The 21,623-nt window shown below is 40.9% G+C and overlaps 2 protein-coding genes across 3 annotated transcripts; both read right to left on the bottom strand.

Annotated features, from left to right (window-relative positions):
• Nucleotides 1-294: 294 nt before the first annotated feature.
• Nucleotides 295-17,579, bottom strand: LOC120802736 (transcription elongation regulator 1-like). 2 transcript variants are annotated; one of them, XM_040150843.1, is made up of 21 exons: nt 17,486-17,579; nt 15,839-16,070; nt 15,098-15,250; nt 14,281-14,569; nt 13,946-14,188; nt 11,865-11,924; nt 10,525-10,725; nt 8,733-8,839; nt 7,676-7,764; nt 7,377-7,537; nt 6,993-7,074; nt 6,651-6,786; nt 6,219-6,308; nt 5,955-6,073; nt 5,372-5,522; nt 4,983-5,147; nt 4,088-4,270; nt 3,450-3,629; nt 3,121-3,204; nt 1,518-1,618; nt 295-1,066 (listed from the first exon to the last, which is right to left on the bottom strand). In XM_040150843.1, the coding sequence occupies exons 1-21, from the start codon at nt 17,530-17,532 to the stop codon at nt 868-870; spliced, it is 3,072 nt and encodes a 1,023-aa protein (XP_040006777.1). In that variant the 5' UTR covers nt 17,533-17,579; the 3' UTR covers nt 295-867. The 2 variants fall into 2 exon arrangements, with proteins under 2 accessions (XP_040006777.1, XP_040006778.1); XM_040150844.1 differs by lacking the exon at nt 11,865-11,924.
• A 1,055-nt stretch (nt 17,580-18,634) lies between these two features.
• LOC120802861 (transcription factor Sox-17-beta.1-like) lies at nt 18,635-20,894 on the bottom strand. The gene is made up of 4 exons (XM_040151036.1): nt 20,456-20,894; nt 19,476-19,715; nt 19,049-19,310; nt 18,635-18,898 (listed from the first exon to the last, which is right to left on the bottom strand). Exons 1-4 carry the CDS (start codon nt 20,892-20,894, stop codon nt 18,670-18,672), a joined length of 1,170 nt encoding a protein of 389 aa, XP_040006970.1. The 3' UTR covers nt 18,635-18,669.
• Between the last annotated feature and the right edge of the window lie 729 nt (nt 20,895-21,623).

Here is a 21,623-nt window from a genome sequence, read left to right as displayed (position 1 = left end):
CCAATTTTACATATTCAGATCACTGCATTTTGTCTGATCAACAGTCTAAAGAACCAAAATTTTCTCGTTTACTATCATAGAAAACTGGAAAACTAACAAATATTCACATTTGAGAAGCTGCTAATCGTGAAATTTTAGACCTTTTTGCTTAAAAAAATGACAATCAGCTATCAAAAACAGAAACAGCGAAAACAGAGAGGGGTTTAAGTTAGGACTATTTTCTCCATATGACTAGTTCCACAGCTTCAAGCAGTAATTGTGAGGCTTAAGAAAAGAAATCCACAGGACGAAATATTGAAAAACAGTGGAAGTTTCCTTTATTTCATTCAACAGAGAAACTGCTGCGACATTGGAGTAAACCACTGAGCAGAAACTAACATTCACACTGAGCCGCTGAAACAATGACTGGCACAGTGGAGCAGTAAGGCTTAAGGACGCCTCAGACACATGCACACACACTCACAGACACATACGGACGCACTCCCACACACACTCAACTTCATTTACATCAGCTATCTTACACCTCTGTGGCTGCTCGGGCAGCAGCCTCATCACTATCCCTCTCTCCCTCTAATTTAATCAGTCAGAGGTGAGGGGTCAAGGGTCACCTTGAGATCAGGTAACCACTGTTCCCTGCTGTAGCCTTAAATGCAGGGCTATTTCAGGGCTAAGAGGCGACATAACACAGAGACCTTAACCGTTCATCTCTATGGTACATCTCTAAGCAACATCACCCCCAGTAATAACACTGCGAGGCCAGCCGTGGGCCTGAAGGGCGGGGTTCAGGGGGTGTTGGGGGAGGTCATGCTCTGGCCAAAGGGAGGGCAAGGAGGAGTAGGGCATCGGCCGAGAAGAAGATGTGACTGGTCACTTGGTGGAGCGTCGGGTGGGCTCAGAGGCGGTGGGGGGAGGTGGCCCGCGGCGGTCTAGGTCTTCAATGTAGAACATGATAAGCTTCCTGCGCTCCTCGGGGACACACTCCAGAACAAGGTACCGCTTGTCATTCTGAAGGATCTTCTCCACATCCTTCAGATGCTGCTCTGACTCCTGGATCAGCTTTCTTGACCTGGGGGGAAGGGAGGATGTGATACAGGCAGAAGGCAGGACAGCAATACTAACAGCATCCTCTCTGTGCACCAGGGATTCAGGGGAAGATTTAAAAACAAGCTGCTGTTCAGATTTTGGTTTATGTCTTCATTAGGTACCATTTTCTACTGTCTGAATTTCCTACACAACAAAGTCACTTTAATTCAAATGTTTTAACTGGTCAGAGCTTAAAAGTGACACAAAATGTGTGTCAAAGGAGAGTTTATCACCGTCACATCCTATGCTATCTACATGTTAATGAACTATGACAAGTGGAGTTGGGTAGAATCTGTAATATTCCTGGGCTGCAATTGTATAAGGGTATTTAAATTGAATATATGTGCAACAAAACAATTTGCAATATTTTTAAATGCTCTTAATGACACTTATTTGATTATGCATATGTAGTATGTGACAGAGAGTATACAGACTTGTAGGTGATGAACTTTGTCTCCTTTAGCAGGGTTCTGAAGTCAGCTTTGGCTGTGATGTACTTGTCTTTGATGTAGTCTTCAAACTCACGTTGCCTCTTCTGCACAGACAGATGAACACATCACACACCAAAACTCAGATAACAATGGCTGTGTAAAGTAACTTAACTCACACCTTAAGAACTTTAAGACAGGTCTAAAAATATCTGGATTTTATGTCAGCGGCCAGCTGATGTTGAGTTTCTGCAGTGTCAAATTGAATTTAAGATATTTCAAGGCCTCTTTAATACCACATAGAATGCAATTGCATACCCTCACAGTCATACAGGCCAAAGAGCAGGGAATATAAGGCCTATCCAATTCATTTATCAAACATGAATCCTTTTGAATCCCTTATCTAGTGTTATTAGGGTTACCTCTCAACATCTGCAATTAACTTAAACTACAAATCAAAGATGCCTAGTCACCTTTCGCTGGCTGACAAGGCAGAAACACTACAGTTTTTTGAGGCAGCCTAATTAATGTTCACAACCTGAAAATGAGATGAGCAGCATAATATATGAATCTTTAAAAAAAAAAAAAAAAAAAGAGTGGGGAGAGATAAAAGGTTTGATTTGAGATTCCTTAGCATCAAAGCTTAATGAATCTGGGTATTTTACTGACCAGGAGCTGGATCCAAAATGGAACTGGCTATCGGAACACATTCCTAATAAGGCTTACAATTATTTAGCACATTAATTTATTGACAGTTATATCACATTTTTGTCAGCATTTCCCAGCTGTATATAAGAATAATTCCCATTAATAGAATTATCAATTAATGTGACTTGGACCCAGATGAGGGGCAAATAACTGTGGAATGGATAAACCAATTACAACATGATTAGGTTAAGTTTTTGCTAAAATTGACATTTGTCCATTATTAGACAACCAGCTTCCTAGCTACTATAGGTCACAGTAATGACAGCGTTTGCTACAGGTCTGATGGTTAAAACTCATCACAATCCACTGTCGCACCAGTCTCACTTGTAGTTTATAGACGTATAATGTTACGGTTTATGGCGCCTCCTAAGGAAGGAAATTAATTCAGTGCTTTAAGACCTTCAGATACCCTTTCTTTGGGCTGACATTTCTCTGGAACTATAGTCTAATCTACTTGATTCATACTATATTTCCATATCCTCCAATTTTTTTTGTTTAACCTACCTACCTACTAGCTGGTCCCACAAATGTGGAACAATGTACAGATGTTGTTCAAGGTCAAGGTTATTTATGCTTGAGATGAGGTATTGTAAAAGAGTAGTAAGTGGATTGAGTTGGAAATTGATTTAACTATAACAATATAACAAGCGCAGGTTGAGGAGTGCCTTCATTTTGACTAACCTGGTTCAGTCAGATTGTTTTGTTTGTCTGCCCTACCTAACAGAGGAAGAATGCTTTGGGTTTTCTAAACACTTTGCTGAAGATTCTTGCAATGTTACTACAGAGTGTTTTAACCCATCACTCAAGTCACAAAACTCTTTTAAAGAAAGTGACTAATCTCTTATCATTTTATACTTATACAGACTAACGCAGGTGGGAGGTTTCCCATTTGAAACCTTACTCTGTCACTGGAGGAGAACTTAATACAGCGAGGATCCTCCTTGATGACCTTCTTCACCTCCTTCCAAGTAGTTGTCAGAGTGATCTACAACACACACAAAGATGTGTCAATAAGCTCATAAAATTAATCAGTGATTGGCCCAGGTCATGAACAAATAATATATAAAGCCCATACATGGACATGACATGGTTATAGCTGCCCCTGTGTGCAGACACACAAGAAAAAAAAAACTGAGACTAAATGAATGACTTATTACAGATGACTGTTAACTTTTCCAGATGTTGACACTGCTTTTGGAACCTTTCTTGCTTCATGTTTTTACTTCTCACCATGCTGGTCTCGTCCAGTAGCTGCCTGAAATGTTCTTTCTTCTTCTTGGCCAGAGCTTCTACATGTTCGTTAAACAGCTTCTCCTTCTCCTCTCTCTCCAGCAGCGACGCTGACTCCCAGCGATGGTCCTTCCGCAGGTTACGGCGTGTGTCTGACCACGTTGCATCTGAAGAACGTACCTGAGGAATGAATGAACAAAAAAAAACAATTTAAATGCAGAGGAAATGTTAATATCACTCAATGCTACATGGGATCAAAGTTTCTGGCAAAAGGTCAAACTATAATGGTTCTAGTTGAAAGGCACTAGTTAAAATCGTGCTCTGCAACATACTTAGATTTCTCAAATGTTAAGGCAGTGCTCCAATGTGATTATCCCTGCAGTCAAATCCTATCTGTAAAATCTGACTTGTGTCTGCAGGGACTCTGAACTGAGATACAACCTTTGTCCATTTGGTTAGAATCAGTTGTTACACCCCCATTTTTCTTATCAAATCTTGTGAAAAAGTGAGAAATGACAAACTGGTGAGGACAAAAATAGATTAGGACTTTGTGTAAATTCAAATATCCTTCTTTTTTTTTTTTTTAATCCCACTATAGTACATTTCATCAGGAAACAAAAATCTGCAGAGCATCTCACCATATCAGACATTAGAGCTTTGAAATGCTGGATGGCCTCCTCCCTCTTGTGCTGCTCCCTTTCCCGGTCGATCTCTTTGGTCTGCTCTGATCGGGCCTTCTGCACCTCACGCTCCCTCTCTCTGAGACTGGCCTCAATACGAGCCTGCCGCTCCAACTCCCGCTCCTTCTCGATGTCCACGCTCTGTGGGGGATGACACACATGGTCTGTGTCAGTTTTGTTCGTTACCTGTTGTTGACAATAGCTAGGTTTCCATCCAATTGTAGCGCTAATTCTATAGAAAAATTTTGAGAAAATTGGCAAAAAAAATAAACAAAACAAAACAAAAGAGCAGAACCTTCAGCAGATGACATGATTAATTCAGCAAGTCTATTTCCATTGCACTTTATTGCATTTTGCTTTTATCAATACACCAACCTTTCCTTCTCAGCCAAGCATGAAATTTGTATTGATGTTGTATTGTGATATTTCAAGGTTTTTTTTTGAATTTTAGGTGTTTCCACTCATGTTTCTTTATGTGCAAATAAAATGTGAGCATTAAAAACAGATGGATGAAAACCCACTCAATGAGGATTGTGCTAAAACCCAGAGCTGTAAATCAGGGTTAGCTTAACAACAAAGTTGTCATTAGGCTGGAATGAATATTACAATGCACACACACACAAATCACAATACAATGACTTAATTTATTTTCCCCACTCATGTACAAAAGTACATGATTAATTATCGGAGCAATGTTCAGTTCAACACTGAAAAATAACTCTACAGCTGCTCTCACCCAGATCAGATATCAAAACCACATAAATATTAAAACCATCCTCTTGCTCTAATTCACTGGCTCGCACCTGATTCAAGTCATTGTTTCCATCTGTAAAACACACAGAAATGCCCCCACCTTGGCTTGTTTTTCCGTGTACTGTTTGAAAAGTTCTTCTCTGAGTGCAGAGCTGTCCACAGACTTGTAACGCGGGTCAGTCTCCAGCCTCTCTTTAACTTTGCTCCAACGCTGGCCTCCCTCTATGTGCTGCTCAGTCAGGAGATCAAAGAAGTCTTGCTTCACCTGGGACCAAACATACACACATCAAAATGAATTAGAAATCTGTCTAGCTGGAGAGCGGGAACCCGGCAGATGGAAGAGCCTGAGTAACTTGCTCCATGACACGTCAGCAGGGCAACAGGCGCCTGCGGACGTCATTCGACCTCTTTAACCTACGACAAAATCACCACATACTTGTTTGGGAGAGAGATGCTGTACAATAATGCTCGCGAGTTATTGATTGATACCTTTTCTCCTCTGGACTTGGAGTCCTCTTTCTCCCTCTTCCGCATAGCGGTGATGAATTCAATGAAGATAGCCTCCCTGTCCTTCATCTTCTCTATGGTCTTAAATCGCGGGTCTCGGCCGTGCTTCACTGCAAATTCACTAAACGTTGTTCTGCAACAACATCCATAAAAAAAAAAAAAAAAATGTCTTTACAACACACAATTATATCTCATGAAATTATTTCTTCAACACAATGTGGAAAAAAAAAAAAATATTAATTACTTATTATGTTAAATTGTTAAATACAAATACTGTATGATGATGTTAAATATTGCGAGTAGTGCGGGGGGGGGTAAATAAACTGTTCAATAAAAACACATATCTGTTGTATTCTTTCACTTGTGCTTATAAAAAAAAAAAGACAGAAAACCTACTATGGCATGATTGATTATATTGTAAAGAGAATTTTCTTTTCTGTATAGGCAGTTAATTATTCACATCTGTCTAACTGAATATCAGCAGTTTCACACCAAAGATATGAATATTGGTCTTTAAAACACTAATCACAGACTATTGGGTAGAAAAACTGGTCTGTGCCTTTACCTGGGTGTGAGCTTCGCCTCCTCCATCATCCTCCGGAACTCGTCTTTGGCCTGCATCAGCTTGTTTTTCTTCTCCTTTCTCTCCTCCTCTGCTCGCGTCTTCACATACTGATCAAACACCTGTAGTGGACATAATCACAAAACTGTGACTGAAAGATTTTTTGAAAATGGCCTTCTCATGGTAATGACAACACAATAAGAAAGGGAGAATGAGTAATAGTTAGGGAGGAAAGAGAAACACATGAAACAGGAAGAGAAACTGAACCTGTTTTCTCTCTTTTGGGTTGAGCAGAAGGTAACGTGGGTCAAACACAATCTTATGAAGCTCTTTGTCCCAAGTTGAGAATGCAGACACCTACACGTAAAAGATACAACAATGGAATTAGACAGACAATTACTGTAAGATGTAACCATATACCACAAAGGTTTAATATTAACTGTCTACATCCAGTAACAACCTAAACACGAAACTCAGAACACTGTTATGTAAAATTTCATAATTTGATTGAGAACAATTCAAGAAGTGACAAGGGAATAAGCAACAAGGCACAGAAAAACCTTTGAATACGGGGTTTTTGTCTCTCTCTGGCCTGTGTAAGTGCCCCAAAGCCCACTCCTTTGATGGGGTGCCTTTAAGCAAAGACTGAAAAACTAGGTGTTAAAATATCTAGTAACTTCAGCATAAAATTAGTTTTACCCCTCTCTCCAGCAGCATTTCTCTGAACTGGGTCATCCTGGCCTCCAGCGGCACTATAGCTCGTTCTCTGGCAGCTCTGAGTTCTGCCTCCATTGCTGCTTCCTTCTCTGAGTCTGCCTCCTTCACATCCTCCTTCCTGTGAGGGTGAAGCCACAAATGGTCACGAGAGGAGGTGAGAGAATTATCAGTGAGAATGGAGAGAGGAGGTAGGGAAAAAGGAGGAACATGACAGGGGGAGGGTTAAAGAAGATTGAAAGTATTATATATATATTTTTTTTTTCAGAGACAAGTTCACCCCTTAAGGTTTTACAGTACTATAGCATTAAGTAATGGGATACTTACTTCCTTTTTTTGGCCTTGGTTGGCTCCTCATCCTGATTCTCTTCAGTAGCAATGGCTAATTCTGGCTCCTCCTTATTGATTACTGTGTATGAACAAAAAGACATAAAATAAACACTACAAACACTGTAGTGTTCAGCATTTAGAAGTAATAGCTGCACTCTAATGAATTTTGTTTACATCCAAATCACAGACTGTGCCCTTGAATACACAAACCTTACAAATGCCTTGCTCCATATAAAAACTATTAGTGCACTTATATCTTTCTCTGGCCACTGGTTTTGTGCTTTAGAAAAGGTAACTGATTCAAATTATCAAAAAAAAAAATCGAGCACTGTGTTCAATGTCATAATCACTGACTGCACGTGAGTGTTTCTTTATCCACACCTGTCTTCTTGCTGTCCTCCAGACCTCTCTTGTGTGGCGGCTCCTGGATGTGCTTGTCAACATCAGCTCGGCCAACCAGCTCCTCGGGTCGGTCCCACATGGACAGCCGTGTTGTCGGGTTGTAGAAAAACACACGGTCATCACCCGTCCATACCACACACCTAGTATAAAATGGTCGACACACATAGCCATCGAGAGGCGGCACAGAGATTAAAAGAGATAAAAAAAAGAATACATTAAATGTATTGCATTAAAGGGCAAGGAGAGATAATGTAGGCTGTGAAGTGTGGTGTGCGTACCATGGTGTGCCAGGGATAGGGTTGGTGGCTATAGGCCTGGCTTTCTGAGCTGCTTTTTCCTCCTCTGTCATGTCTTCTTCTTTAGGCTCCTTGACAGAGAGAAAGAAAAATTGGTTCTCACCACTACCATTACAGTGACCTGTTAAACCACAGTGTATCTTATCATCTATATTTTTGTTTATTTATTCTTTAAGATTTTTGGAAATTATTTTTCTTACACTCTTTTAGTATTAAATTCTATGTAGTGCAGTAATATAGGTGTTTAGAGTACAACATTGAACTTCCGTAATGTCAAAAAAATATTTATAGTGTAACAAAAATTAAAAAAAATATGAATGGAACTACATTACCCAATTTGCTTTGGGGATACAAACACAAAGTACAATGCTGATATGGATTCAGTAGGTCATGTTATAGGATACAACTGTTTTTTAAGTTGGTATTCATTTACATTTTGGCAAACTGGAACCATAAAAAGTGTGCAGAATTAGCCATTAGCAGTTCCAGTTTGCAGCGTATCCACGTGTATACAAACACCTATCATTGGATTACTTTGATACTGAAGAAAACCTAAAAACATGGTTATTCTCAGGCAAGTTTTGGAGTTACAAGAAGAGTCTTTTTCAATGACTATTTGACTGCGAGAAGTAGTATGATTTTGATGCAAACTGCTCTCGATCAGCCACTATGGTTTTAAAAGAACCTTAAGTGCCTCCATGAGCTGTGTGTGCTGATAAGCAGGACAAACTACAATAACTAACTTTTTGTTGTTTTTAAAACACTGGCATTCACTTGTCACGTTCACCTCACGTCTCTCCCTCCTACAACTCTCACCTCACAGTTTGAAAACCCCTACTTTAGTGTATGTATTTGATGTCCTCTTTTCTTACGTTCTGGAATACTATAAATAATGTATAACTTTTACAACTTGCTTTGATAATACTGTATTCAATTATGGTCATAGCAACAAAGCACGCTTGAATTTCAAAATTTGAGACGGAGGACGCATCTGTTTTTTTTTTTGTCGTTAAATCTGGTGTATCTACGATTCACATACCTCCTTCTCATTATTAGTGTTTTCTGTTTTGTTTTCCTCATCCTCCATCTCCATTGCCTCTGCTTCCTCCTGGGCCAGACGCTCCTTGGCCTTTTCAGCTTCTTTTTCTGAAGAAAGAAAGAAAGACAGACAGACAGACAGACAGACAGACACAAACAAAAAGTAAGGCAATTAAAAAAATGGTGTAGTGTAGCTTAACAAATAAAGCTTGTTATCATTTCTGCCAGGGTTTCATATTCAGTTTACATAAATTCTTTAAAAAAGCTGACTTAAACCTGCTAATTTTCATGGCATACCTTCTCATGGTTTCTGCAAGGTTCACCAAGTTAAATTTAAGAATTTTTAAGACCATTTTAATACCACACTGAATTCAATTTAATACCTGTTTCACGATCATACCAGCCATAGTGCGAATGAATGATGGAAAACCAGTAGGGACAATAGACCAAGGAATTATTTACTAGGGACTGAATAACTTCCTGCAGCAAAACCCACTGTTGCACAAGTCTCAGTAATTTATAAATATGTAATTGTGTCCCCCAATAGCCCTGAATCGGATACGAAAACATTTGATAACTGACATTACTCTCTACACCAAGCAAAAGAAGACATTTAAGATCTTTGTAAATGAAATGTAGACTTTTTAATTCCATCTAAGGTTATTTTTCAGGACACTAAATTCTGTACTTTTTAATACTTTTGAAGACCTGAATATACCCTGCTGCAAGTGACATTGGTAAATCTTAGGGCAGCTAATATGGAATCAAGAGCTGTATTCACAGAAAATCTTATCTTACCACCAGAATACCTCCTAAATGGTATTACAATTTCATAAGTGTTTTTTCTCAAGAGCTATCCACAAAGCTGCTGAGAGCAACTTTTAGTAAAGAACTAGAACACCTGAGCTAAGAGAAGTGGCGGGTGTGTCAGTAATGTGAAAAAATGTATTAATACACAGCATGAAGAAGGAATTAAATTTGGATGGATGGATATCATGCATCTAACAATGTTAAGTATTGACTTTACAAGTGTTTATAAGTGCTTTATATTTCTATATAAAGCACTGATTTTATGGGATAATCCAGTGATAGTCATGAAATAACTTATTTATTGTTTGCAGTTGATGATTGGGGTCTGAAGAGAGCCTTTTTACTTTAATGAATAAATCTGTCAGACAGCTGAGGCTACGATCATCAGCGCTGCAAACTATATTTTTCTGATGTCCAAACCATCATCTCCAGTGTTACTAAATTGGTTAGATTTGTTGGTAAGCCTATTGAATACTTATTAAATGTCTGCCAGCAGAATATGGTTTAACAAGTTCATTATCGTTCTATTTGTACAAAACTTTTACACACTAAGCACTTTACCTGCAGCACATTACTGCCTGTGAACAGATCTTAGTGACTAAGGAGTCCCCTGGACTGCCTCTAACTTCCCACAGACTTAGGACCTACTTTTAGCTATAAAAGGCTTTGTTTAATCATAGGCCAAGAAGTTAGGACGGACATGCCCCTTAATTCCATGAGTTTCTCCTAACTCGGCTACCTAGGAGTCACTTTTAGCCTAAGGATGTTTTGTGAATATGGCTCCAGTGCTCTTGCATGTTTGGTTGTGCATTCTGACTGACAAATGACAGTATTGTTGGTGGGTGGGAAATGATTGAGGGTACAGCTTTTGAGATAAGTGGTTAACAGATGACCATCTCACCATCCCATAGCTTGACAAAGCATGTGTGTGTGTGTGTGTGTGTGTGTGTGTGTTTGTGTGTGTGTGTGTCAGCAGTGCCTACCTTTCTCCACCAGGGCCTGGGGCTTCTCCCAGGTGGACTCCAGTGTTCGGTTGTTGTAGTAGTACGTTTTCCCATCAGCAGTCTTGTACTCTGACCACTCAGGGAGCTGCAATGATCCGGCCATGGAGGCAGGGGCTGCTGAGAGAGCCAGCTGGGGGTGCATCATGGAAACTAAAGGCGGGCCCATACCAGGAAGCATACCTGTCATTGGTCAGAGAGGAAAGAGACAGACCATGATTAGCTGACAGTCATCTTTCTGTCTGAGCCACTAATAGTAGTTGCAGTGGACTAAACTCTAGAAAAAGAATTAATTTATACATAATTTTGTGGAATGTCATATGTCAGGTTGCCCATTTGTAATCAACAACATGTATTAGGAAAACCAGAGGTAAGAGAGTAGGTTTCTCCAAGCAGGATAAGAATGACTCACTGCAATTTAAAAAAGGGACTTTTCTTGCAAGTATATGTCTGGTCATCTAGAGAAGTTGATTATTAGATAGTGATTTAAAAAACAAAAAAAACAACAAAAACAGTAATATCATGTTGTGGAAGAAACTGCTGAAATCTAAACATAACTTATTGACAACAAACACAGGCCACATACATAAACAAACATAGCAGTGACCACACACACACAACCATGCCACAAAAGAGGACAACAACATGACCACAACATGTAGTCCTGACTATTACACTACTGAAGCACTAGACAGCAGCAGCTAACATTAATAGGACTGTCCTTACAAACATGGTCTCTGTCTCAGCTTGTTTGCATTCATCAACCACACACCTAAATAAAATGACTGATCCTAAAAAAAATTAGTGATTTGGCCCAATCTAACAATTCATCTGCTACATTTTCAAGTGTAATCTCATTTACCAGTAAACAGAGCAAAACAAGATCCTACCAGTTCCTGAGGACAACGCGCAAACAAAGTGCATTCATAAGTTAGTGAAGGTTTGAATAGTTTTACATTTGCACCTGGAAATATTCTTTATTTCCAGTTTGTTTTAAACAAGAAATTAATGGAAACTATAGTTTAGCACATTGTCCAGTACAACATCTTAAAAACATGCTCATGATGAAATGTTATATGTGGCATACTTAATCCAGATTAAATTTATCATGTGAAGTCTGTAAGTATAATCACAATGACTGCATATCCTGCTGGTTGAAATGGAAGAAATTTCACCACTGTACACCGAATGGATCATGTTCACAGCATTCACCACCGTGCCACTGTTTGAGAGTTCCCATATATACCATATGACTCATGTAGACATCATTCACTACCATGCCATCTACTGTAGGTCTGAGAGGCGAGCGGCTGGGTGTTTACCGTTGGCGCTGGGGCCTGCCTTTACACAGGGTGCACCTACTATCTGCATCATTGCTACACCTGAAAGAACAATAGACAAGCAAGCATCTGGTTGAACACAGGAGGACACTAGACATCAGCTACCATGGTGTGTAAGAGTTTGTGTGTGTGGCCCCACTCAGACAAACACACGCCCAAATTTTGGATTGTGCATCACTGTTCTGTTAAGACAGTTACCCAGTCTCTGCTGACATTTTTGCACTTGTAATTAGTTTTGAGAGCACAGTGTACATTGGGTTTACAATCTGAACTAAGATTTATTTGGAGGCCATTAAAAAGCACATCTGAAAAAGTGAATACATAATGTTGGAACACCACAAATCTCAAAGTCAATCAGGAAGCTCTCAGTCTGATATTTATCAGTTGAATGAACAAACGCCCTGATCTATTCCCAGCCCAGTCTGATCGTAATTCTGATTATGCCAGACACTTCGTCCACAGAGTGCACAATAAACTGAGGAAATTAACTACCCAAATGAGTTTGTTCGTTAAAATGAAGGACAGAAAGAAACCAGAAGGAATAAAAGAAGACATATAACAGAGGAGAAGAGAAAAGCAACAGATAAGACTCAGAAAGCAAACAAGGAGGACTAGCAGGAGCATTTACATTAGTCTACATTTAAATTTCAGCCACTGCACTGAAGACGTGTTCTTATGTGACCGTTGAACAAAATGTTTGCTGACAATTCTGTGTTGACCACACTAAATAGGGTTATCCATTACCAGGAGATATTGAGTTGGAAGTCTTTTAGAAACATGTATAAGCTTTGAGTGAGTGTCCCTATTGCCACAAAATAATCATACCCCCCTGTGGTGTTCCCATAACAGCTAGAGCTGGAGTCCACTACCTGCCCACATGTTATTGTTGTAATCATAAATGTGCCCATAATACTGAATCAGTTTCTCCTCAGGGACTGTAAACTAAATACCAGTTGTAGTAGCCCACTAGCATCAGAATAATCAAGTAATCTTAACTGGTTAACTTACTAGCAACACTGTACTTTCTACTTGGGATGTCCCGATTGGGGTTTTTTGGTCATATGAAAGTTTAACTGGGAGACACAATAAGCTAGAGAGAAGACGGATCCCTCTGTTGCAGTTGTTGAAACTACAAAAACGCAGCCCACTCACAATAGAAAAGTTTCTTTCCCTAACAAATAGTCTTTGGCTGAGTAAAGACACTTGAACCCAACAAGTTTAATTTTGTTCTGTCATTGAGTTACTTGCAGGATTAAAGTTAATCAGTTACAGATGATATGACCTGCCACTAGCAACGTTTATCATTTTAACTAGTGAAAGCAGCGGTTAGCACAGACTAAAAATGAGAAGATGTTACCTGAATGTTTTATACACTGCTGCTCATTGCTAGTGAGAAAGAGAGCATTGAAGTTGAACTTTAGTAAATCCATGTATTTTGCCAACTCAAACTCTAATTTTCACTCGCATATCTGAGTACAGTGCTGTACTGCAGGGTGGCATAAAGGGGAGTAGCAGAGCAACACTAGCAGGCTGAGGCGGACAAAACTCACGAGAGTACACTAAAGAATGGATCGTCATTTTATCTGCTTTATTTTAGCCAATACCAATCCATAAATCTATACCCTGATCACCCCAGTACTGATCCTTAGGATTGTTTCAGGGCATCTCGGCTTTCTAAACGTCAGTGTAAAACCAAAATACTGTACCTGAGCTCAACGAATAAATCTGCAAAAAAATCCGTAAACCCCTTGTTCTTTTCAGTGGAAACCCGACAATACCATTTACCAGGCTATGAATGAAAAATCAGCAATATTCCAAAAAAAAAAATCTGTTGGTGCTCGAAGGTTTATCAATTCTACCAGCTAGATGGGGGGCAAATCTACCATCAGTTAGAGGTCCTCTTATATTCTTTATACACACACACACACACACACACACACACACACATGCGCACATATACATATATATATACATATATATATATATGAACAACTTAGTACTATAGTGATAGCAGCTAGATATTGTGGCCTGTTAGTTTCTTGCTCTTAGTTTGCAGTTCTTACCTGGTAGAGGAATATGCATGCCCGGCAAAGGCACCCTGAAAGGTGGCACCATGACTGGGGGGAAGGCAGGTATGGCAGCGGTGGGTTGGGCCACACTGTGAGGCAGGGCTGCAGGAAGCAGTGGCACAGTCTGCACCGCCGTAACAGGTGATGGCACCGTGGAAACAGTTACCACAGTGACTGGAGACACAGCAACAGTTGAGGTCACTGTGGCAACAGGGGCTAAGTCTGCTACAACAGTGGCTTTGTGGAACAAAAAGACAAAAAAGAGGATTTTTAGTTTTGATTTTGTGAGTGTGGATGTGTGTATGCTTGATACAAGACTGTGTACTTACCTGCAATGGACACAGAAGGGGAAGGGGAGGAGGTGGAGTCTGGACTGGAGGTGAGAGTGCGGGAGGGGGTTGTGGATGGGGCCTGAGTAGGGGAGGCTGCAGCTGCAGTGCTGGCTGTAGTGTTGACGCTGCTTGAGCTGGCAGCTGCAGTCACCCCTACACTTGTACCTGTCCCCCCAGCCCCAGCCCCCGCTACAAGAAGAGGATTGAGTTCAGACTGCTGGATGATCTTTACACCATCTGGTTTACTCCACGATGACTCTCTGGTCCTGGCATTATAGTAATATGCCTTTGGAGGGATAACAGACAAGAAAACACTTGTAACTTGGTGACAAACAGTAAGAATATATATAGAATATAATGCTAGGCAAAATCATATTTGTCATCTACCCCTATAATGATATCACAGGATTATTGGGATTATCAGTTTTGTTGATTATACTGACACTTACTAAGCACGATTTCTCTCAAAATTACTTATTTTAGAAAGCCAGCCCAATTTACAGTCCAATGGTAAAGATATTAATTAAAACAATTTACCACAGGATTTTCCTTAATCAGTTTTTTCGTGTGTGTGTGTGTGTGTGTGTGTGTGTGTGTGTGTGTGTGTGTGTGTGTGTGTGTGTGTGTATGTGTGAGATCGGACACAACAGCGCTCAAATGTAATTATTTTTAGTGAGTCACTGGTTCCTCTGAGTAGTGTATAGTGCTTCGAAATTTCTAGGTTTACAGACTTCCCCCAGCAAAAATGTTGAAGTACAATCAGGCGAGTAGGGTAGCAACCCTGCTATGTGCTCTCATATGACTTCCAGTTTACCTTTCCCTCTGGCGTCTTGTTCTCCACCCAGATCTCCTCTGTAGGGTTGAGTGCAGGGGTTCCAGTTGTAGGAACAGGAGGCATCCCTGGAGGAAACAGCATCCCTGGAGGAGGTGGCAGGTTACCGATGGGAGGGGGAAGGAAGGGAGGTCTCTGGAGCAAAAGATACCAACATTTAGTTTTCAAACTGTAAGGAATAGGGATAGTTATCCAAAATTAATACACATATATACTCTTAAGGTATTTAACTAATATGTGTTGTACCCATTCATAAGATAGCCTGTAGACAATCATGTCTGCATTGTAGTTCCATACACTTCACTGATAAACCTGAGGATCACACTGAATTTCCAGAGAAAAGTTGGGTTTCAGTTTCACTTCCATTTCTGTCCATGAGCATGCGCCCTCTCTCTCATCCACATGTGCATGCTTTCTATCTATATCATGCTTTCTCTCTGTCCATCATTTTCTTCTTTTTTCCTTTCTCTCTCTTTTTTCGTGGAGTTTCTAGTTCCTTGATAGAAATGCCAGGACACCACCAAAGCAGTCAGGGGTTGTGGAGGAGGGCCGCTTGATGACATACATTGACCCATTCAAATGGATCGTCAGTTTTGACAGACCGACACATTGACGCAGTGTGATTTTCAAAATATGGTTTGACAGATGGCTCATATAAAAATAGTTCAGCCCTTCACTTCCATAAGGAAAAACATGCATGTATAAGAAATGGTAAACAGTTACCTGTAAGTGGGGAGGTCCAATGGGTGGTGGCATGCCTCCTGGGGGTGGGATGGGCGGCATGTTGGGGTCAAAGGGTGGACGTGCAAATGGGGGTCGTGGCGGGGGCCCCCTCATCATCCCAAAAGGAGGTGGTGGTGGCCTAAGGAGTGGCGGTGGGCCTCGTAACACAGGGGTCTGGGCAGGCGCAGGTGCAGGGGCAGGGCCGCGGAACCTCACCGCCTGCTGCGCCATTCTAGTACAACAAAGTAATATTGAATTACACTAAGTGTTCAATGGTCGATTGCTAAGGAGCATTAACAAACACCCTTACACATCGCCACTCCGATCAATACTAACATGCTAACTTGCTATCAAACCATTCCAGAAAGCTACAGGTAAATCCAATGTTATAAAGTAACTTTAACTACAGGGAAGGCTGGTTAACAAAAAAAGGATATACAGGTATCATATTAACCACATGATGTTTTCTTGAATATCACTAAAGAGTGGCCAATTTAAAATTGTTAAGTTGTTGGCCATAACATCAGAGTGCACGATAATGAATGAATTAAGACTGAATGCTTTTATGGTTTACTAATGATGTGGTTCTGCTGATTGATGTATAGCACTGTGCAAAAGTTTAAGGAACTAAAAGTAAAGTGCAACTAACTATGACTAACCTTCATTTATCAATTAATAAATACAATGTGCAGTAAAGAAAACAAAAAAAAAATCTGGAAAACTTGTCAGATTTCTCCCGTGGATTTACGCTGTCTTCTCATATAATCCAAGACTGACTCCATGATATTGAGATCAGGGCTCTGTGGGGGCCATTGCATCTGCAGCAGGACTCCTCTTTCTTTCTTGTGAGTGAAGATAGCTCTTTATGACTCTGGCTGTATGTTTGGGCTCGTTTTCATGCTGCGGAATGAACTGGGGACCGATCAAACGCCTCTCTGGTGGTGTTGCCTGATGGATGAGAATCTAAACATCTAAAATACCTAAAACTTTTGCACAGTATTGTATGTGAGCTGCAAAAATACGCTCCTGAAGATGCAATCACCCGGTCGTACATTATTTAGCTTTGTGGTGTTTATTATTCCACGTTTAAATGCTGAATTCTTCGTGCTGTTATCTTGTTGGCCGTACAAGTGCTCATACAACGATCCAAAATAAAAAATAAAATAAAAAATAAACACTCAATCAGAAAATCTATTTCTAACTGGGCTAACAGAAAGCCAGTCCACTCAAAACACTGAACGGCCGTGAACTTATGCGCCCCTGCTTACTAATGAATGTAGCATAGCTAAGCTAGCGAGCTATTATGCACTAAAATTTGTGCACAGGACGCACACTTAAGATAAGAGCTGTGTCTAAACCCCGGGGCCCGCTGAGTAAAGCAGCCCTGTGTAAGAGGAAAATATCTTTCGGTGTTTGCCCTGGCTGCCGGTGTTTACCGCGTGCCACGAGCGAAGAGCAGAGGCGAGCCGCTTGGCAACACAGGCTAATTAGCTAGAAGCTAGTTAGCTAGCGTGGCCACAATCACAAGTAAATCCACTGTTTATAACAACCTCTCGATCAAAAACAACTCGGCATAAAATCTCAGCTTGTGCTTAATATTCCACTGAGTCGATACTCAATTTAACACTTTATTTGCTTCTATCTGACCTGTTGTCGCTGAACCCGATAGTCTCGCTCTCTGTCTGGTCCGCCATTACAGGAAAATGTAACCGTTCCCTTCCTGGAAACGCCCCGCGATGATTTCTCCGTTTCGTATTGGCTAAACGTTGGCGTCAATCACAGCGCAGTCGGAACAATGTGAGCTCTGATTGGATGGTGATTTATGTCACGGAGGTTTAGCCGAGCGTTCATTGGTCCGCTTTGGTCCCATTTTTCATGATGTCTTTGTTCAGGCAGTGTGCAGGGTGTTGTGGATAATAAAGTGGCCTCTAATCTCTTCCACTTTTTGCATACCCCCTTAGCTGTTACCACTTATCTCTCTGTTTATTGTGGTGGTGGTGGTGGGTCTTTGTATGCTGTGGGTACTTTGTGTGCCCAGTGTTGTGAGCAGTGGTGGAAAAAGAACTGAATTACTCTACTTAAAAGAAGTAATAATCTACCCAGTGGTAGAAAGTAGCGAGGTACTTTTGTACCAGTATTTGTACTTGAGTATTTTCCTTTCCATACTACTTTATATTTGGGAATTATTATACTTTCTACTCCTCTACATTGGTCTGACAGCTTTAGTCACTTCACCAATAGAGATTTTACATACTAAATATATGAAGACCTTGTAAAATATTACGCATGTGGTGGTGGTCTACTATCCTTTCCCAGAGATAAGGAAAACATAGAGAAACAGCTTAAATCGTCTTAACACAAGGTGCACTTACTAGCTGTTTTGTGTGTCAAGATAGTTTTGTCAAACTACACCATTGAGTTATAATGCACCATCTCAGTCAAGGCTCTTCTCTGCTTTGTCCTTTACTTCTCACTAAAGGAAACTACTTACATAAAGAGCCAGTGTATCAGAATTATACTTAAGGAGAGTTTGTTTACTTCTCACCTTTGCTGGTGAGAGGATGAAACTATGCACAGGTTAAACATCTGAATATAATTACAGCTGACAATCAGGTAACGTAATGTCTTTTTTTTTTTTTTTTTTACACACATGCAGTATGTGGTAGGTCTAGTGAACGGATATCATCTGGTTTGGGTGCTCCTTGAACTAAGTCAGGAAGACTACAAATCATACAAAGACAGAACATTTTATTTAAATCAGTATAAACCAAATGTAGATAAATCCCGCTAAATATCGCTGAAAGTGTTGCTTTGTGTGTGCTGAACATCTCTTAAAGCAGTCCAACGACATCGACAAAATACTCGCATTTACTGTCGCTTTTTTGGCTGGTGTCAATGTCAGGCTGAGCTAGGCTCTCTGACGCTGTGTTAGATTCAAGGAGGAGGTCATGACTAACATCAGCTGGATGACGCTCTGCAGCCAGAGCCGCCTTGTCCTTCGGCAGCTGAATGCTGTGGTGGTTCCTCACTTTTTCCATGGAGCTGCTGGCATTCGGGTGTCTGTGGAAAGATGTAAGAAAGGAGCAAGTACGTTAGAAAATGCTCCACTGAATGCATCAAAGCAAATGTCACTGAATTAGGAATTCTGTGAATTGTTTCTCCATCTTAAAGTCTCATGTAAAGTGTCATGTAACACTGATAAAGCTTAACCTTGAACAATGGATCGGGACCCTGGAGTAGAGGCCCATCACATTATACGGGTAAAAATATGAGTGAGGATAGTTGTTCACTGTGCAGGGCATCACGGAGGGACATAGGTGCAATGTAAGACCCAGCAACTTGGACTGAGCTGGTGGTACGGCCTTTGAGACCAAAGAGGAAACACCAGGGTCCTGTCCTGCTCCCTGTCCTGTTTCCTGCCCCGAGGACAAACGCTCTCTGCCCTTCTTCCTCTGGGGGCGAAACTCATAATCTGGCATGATATAACAAAGCACAGAGCCAGAGTAAGTGAAAATCAAAAGTTTCTCACTTTCATACCTGAAATTACTGTATATCCGCAGACAAGACAGTGCAGTAACCTTGCAGTAAATGTTCATTATCCATTTGTCACTGTCACTGTCCCTCTAAATGCTCATACCAGGGAATTGCTGCTTATGTGTGTTTTTCAGTTTGTGAGCCACTTCATAGTAGGGCCTCTTCTGTTCTTTACTCAGCTTGGACCACTCGCGGCCCAGCTGAATACTGGTGTCTATCATGCCGGCCCCGGGGCAGGCTTTGCTCAGGGCATGCCGATGGATACGAGCCCACACCATGAAGGCATTCATCGGCCGTTTGATATGTCCATTCTTGTCTTGGATGGACTGCATCTGCTTCAGATCTGAGGGAGACATTTGGGGGACTGAGTGCTTCATTTGCAGTTGTTGAAAAAAAGAAAAAAAAACAACATTCAGAATAAGACACAAGGTATTTGTTAGTACATTATTGATCATTTCGATAAAGATTCCCTTAAACAGCTGTATGATAATAAACAAATATCCAAAACTAGTAAGTCAAACTCGTGAGCTACTACATCAAAGTTTTCGCTTTTAAGTCAAAATTATGCGATAGTGAGGGGGGAAAAATAACGTAGTCAGTCAAAAGTAGTAAATCAAAATTCTCAATTTATATATTTTAACGTTGACTTACTCTATCAATATTATTTCCCCATAATTTTGACCCAGAATCTCAAACTTTGTTACTTACTATCTCACAATTGTGACACAGAAAAAACTAAGTTTGACTTAAAATCTCATGTCAGGTCAGTATCAGAGACCACAAATTTGCAGTCTGTACAGAATACATCTCCTGTCCTCACATCTCATAATAAATAAATCAGAAATTTCGTCTCATTTTTGCTTCGAAGATGTGAGTTAAAATATCACAGTTGTGACTCAATGAGTTCAATTTGTCTATATCATAAATGTTACAAGCAAAAAAGTTTTGACTTAGTAGCCTACATTATGATTTTGACCAAGTATCTCATTATTTTGATTTTCTTAAAAATATTCCATCCAACATTTTGTGTTTATTTTCCTCTTTTCTGACAGGTCCCACCCAGACCCCACAGGGATACCCTACCTTCCTCTGTTGGCGGGATGGTGAAGCTGGCGACCGCGCTAACGCTTCCGGGACTGGGTGAGGTCGCGGCGAGGCGAGCTGGATCCGGCCTCGGGGGTTCTCCGGCTGCGGCGGCCTGTGGCACGTCCAGCCTCTCGGCGACGACGCGTCCACCAGACGGAGGCCCTGGGGCGACCGTCTCTGACCTGACCCCGCCACCGCCGCGGCTGCTCTCCTCCGCCACAGCACCTTGATTGAGTGGCGGTTTGTCGGAAAAGGCCGATAGGGGTGGTACCCGACTCCTTGCTCCGACCGAGGACGCAGAATTAGTCTCGGTCCCGGTGCGCTGTCGAGTCTGATCTCTGTCTCCGGTCTGACAGAGCTCAGAGGCCCGGTTTCTGTCGGGCGGACCGTCTTCTCGAACCGTCTCTCGTTTTCTTCTTCGGGTTTGCCCCTGCATTGTCACGACTGTCCGCTGTTGTAAATTGGGGTTAGGGTCCGGGTTTTTATGCGACCAGTCGTGTCATCTGGACTTTGATGAATTGAAAGCCGTTAGTTGCCTTGACAACAAAAAAAAAACAAAAAAAAACGTTTTTGGGAGGTTTGAACAACGCGCGAACGGTGTTCCACCGGACCAGACGTTCCCGGGTAGGCTCGTTATTAACGTTTATCAACGTGTGGTTTTATGAGAATAATAACAAGGATGATGTTCACTTATGGAGCACCTTTAAAAATCAAATTTACTAAGTGCTTCACAAGGCAGCACCATAAAAACAGACAAGTCATAAAATCCTCAGATTTAAAAAAAACCCAAAAACATTTCAGGAAATACAAGAATAGGAAAAACATTTTTCAAGGAGATAAAAGACAGTTTTCTGTTTTATGACAGAAAGGAACATTTACAAGACTTGTTTATATAGACTGTTTCAGTAAGCTAGAGTTTTTTTCCCCCCACTGTCAAGTGATGAAGTACTGCGTGTAACTGCATTTATGATTTGTCTTTCTACACACTGTGCAAAAAACAATAAACAGAATTTTTCTGTCATCTACCAAATGTTAGATTTCATTTACACAATGCAAACTCGCCCCGGGTTGCTAAATCCCAGAAAAAAATACCAAGGACATGACCCCAATGTCCTCAGTGGGAGCTACTGTGGCCCTGTTAAGGATCAAATGTAATACAAACATC

The sequence above is a fragment of the Xiphias gladius genome, chromosome 17 (genome assembly GCF_016859285.1).
Source record: "Xiphias gladius isolate SHS-SW01 ecotype Sanya breed wild chromosome 17, ASM1685928v1, whole genome shotgun sequence".
NCBI classification, from domain to species: Eukaryota; Metazoa; Chordata; class Actinopteri; order Istiophoriformes; family Xiphiidae; genus Xiphias; species Xiphias gladius.
This window is presented reverse-complemented; position numbering and strand designations above follow the sequence as displayed.

Excerpts from the sequence above, each read along its gene's own strand:
- LOC120802736 (XM_040150843.1), bottom strand. The coding sequence starts at position 17,532 with ATGGCGGACCAGACAGAGAGCGAGACTATCGGGTTCAGCGACAACAG. Across the intron at positions 16,071-17,485 it reads ATCGGGTTCAGCGACAACAG|AATGGCGCAGCAGGCGGTGA; the intron begins GTCAGATAGAAG and ends TTGTTGTACTAG. Across the intron at positions 3,630-4,087 it reads AAGCTCTAATGTCTGATATG|GTACGTTCTTCAGATGCAAC; the intron begins GTGAGATGCTCT and ends TTCATTCCTCAG.
- LOC120802861 (XM_040151036.1), bottom strand. The coding sequence starts at position 20,894 with ATGCAGGGGCAAACCCGAAGAAGAAAACGAGAGACGGTTCGAGAAGAC. Across the intron at positions 19,716-20,455 it reads CATCCCGCCAACAGAGGAAG|ATCTGAAGCAGATGCAGTCC; the intron begins GTAGGGTATCCC and ends TGTCTCCCTCAG. Across the intron at positions 19,311-19,475 it reads ACATAAGCAGCAATTCCCTG|ATTATGAGTTTCGCCCCCAG; the intron begins GTATGAGCATTT and ends ATATCATGCCAG.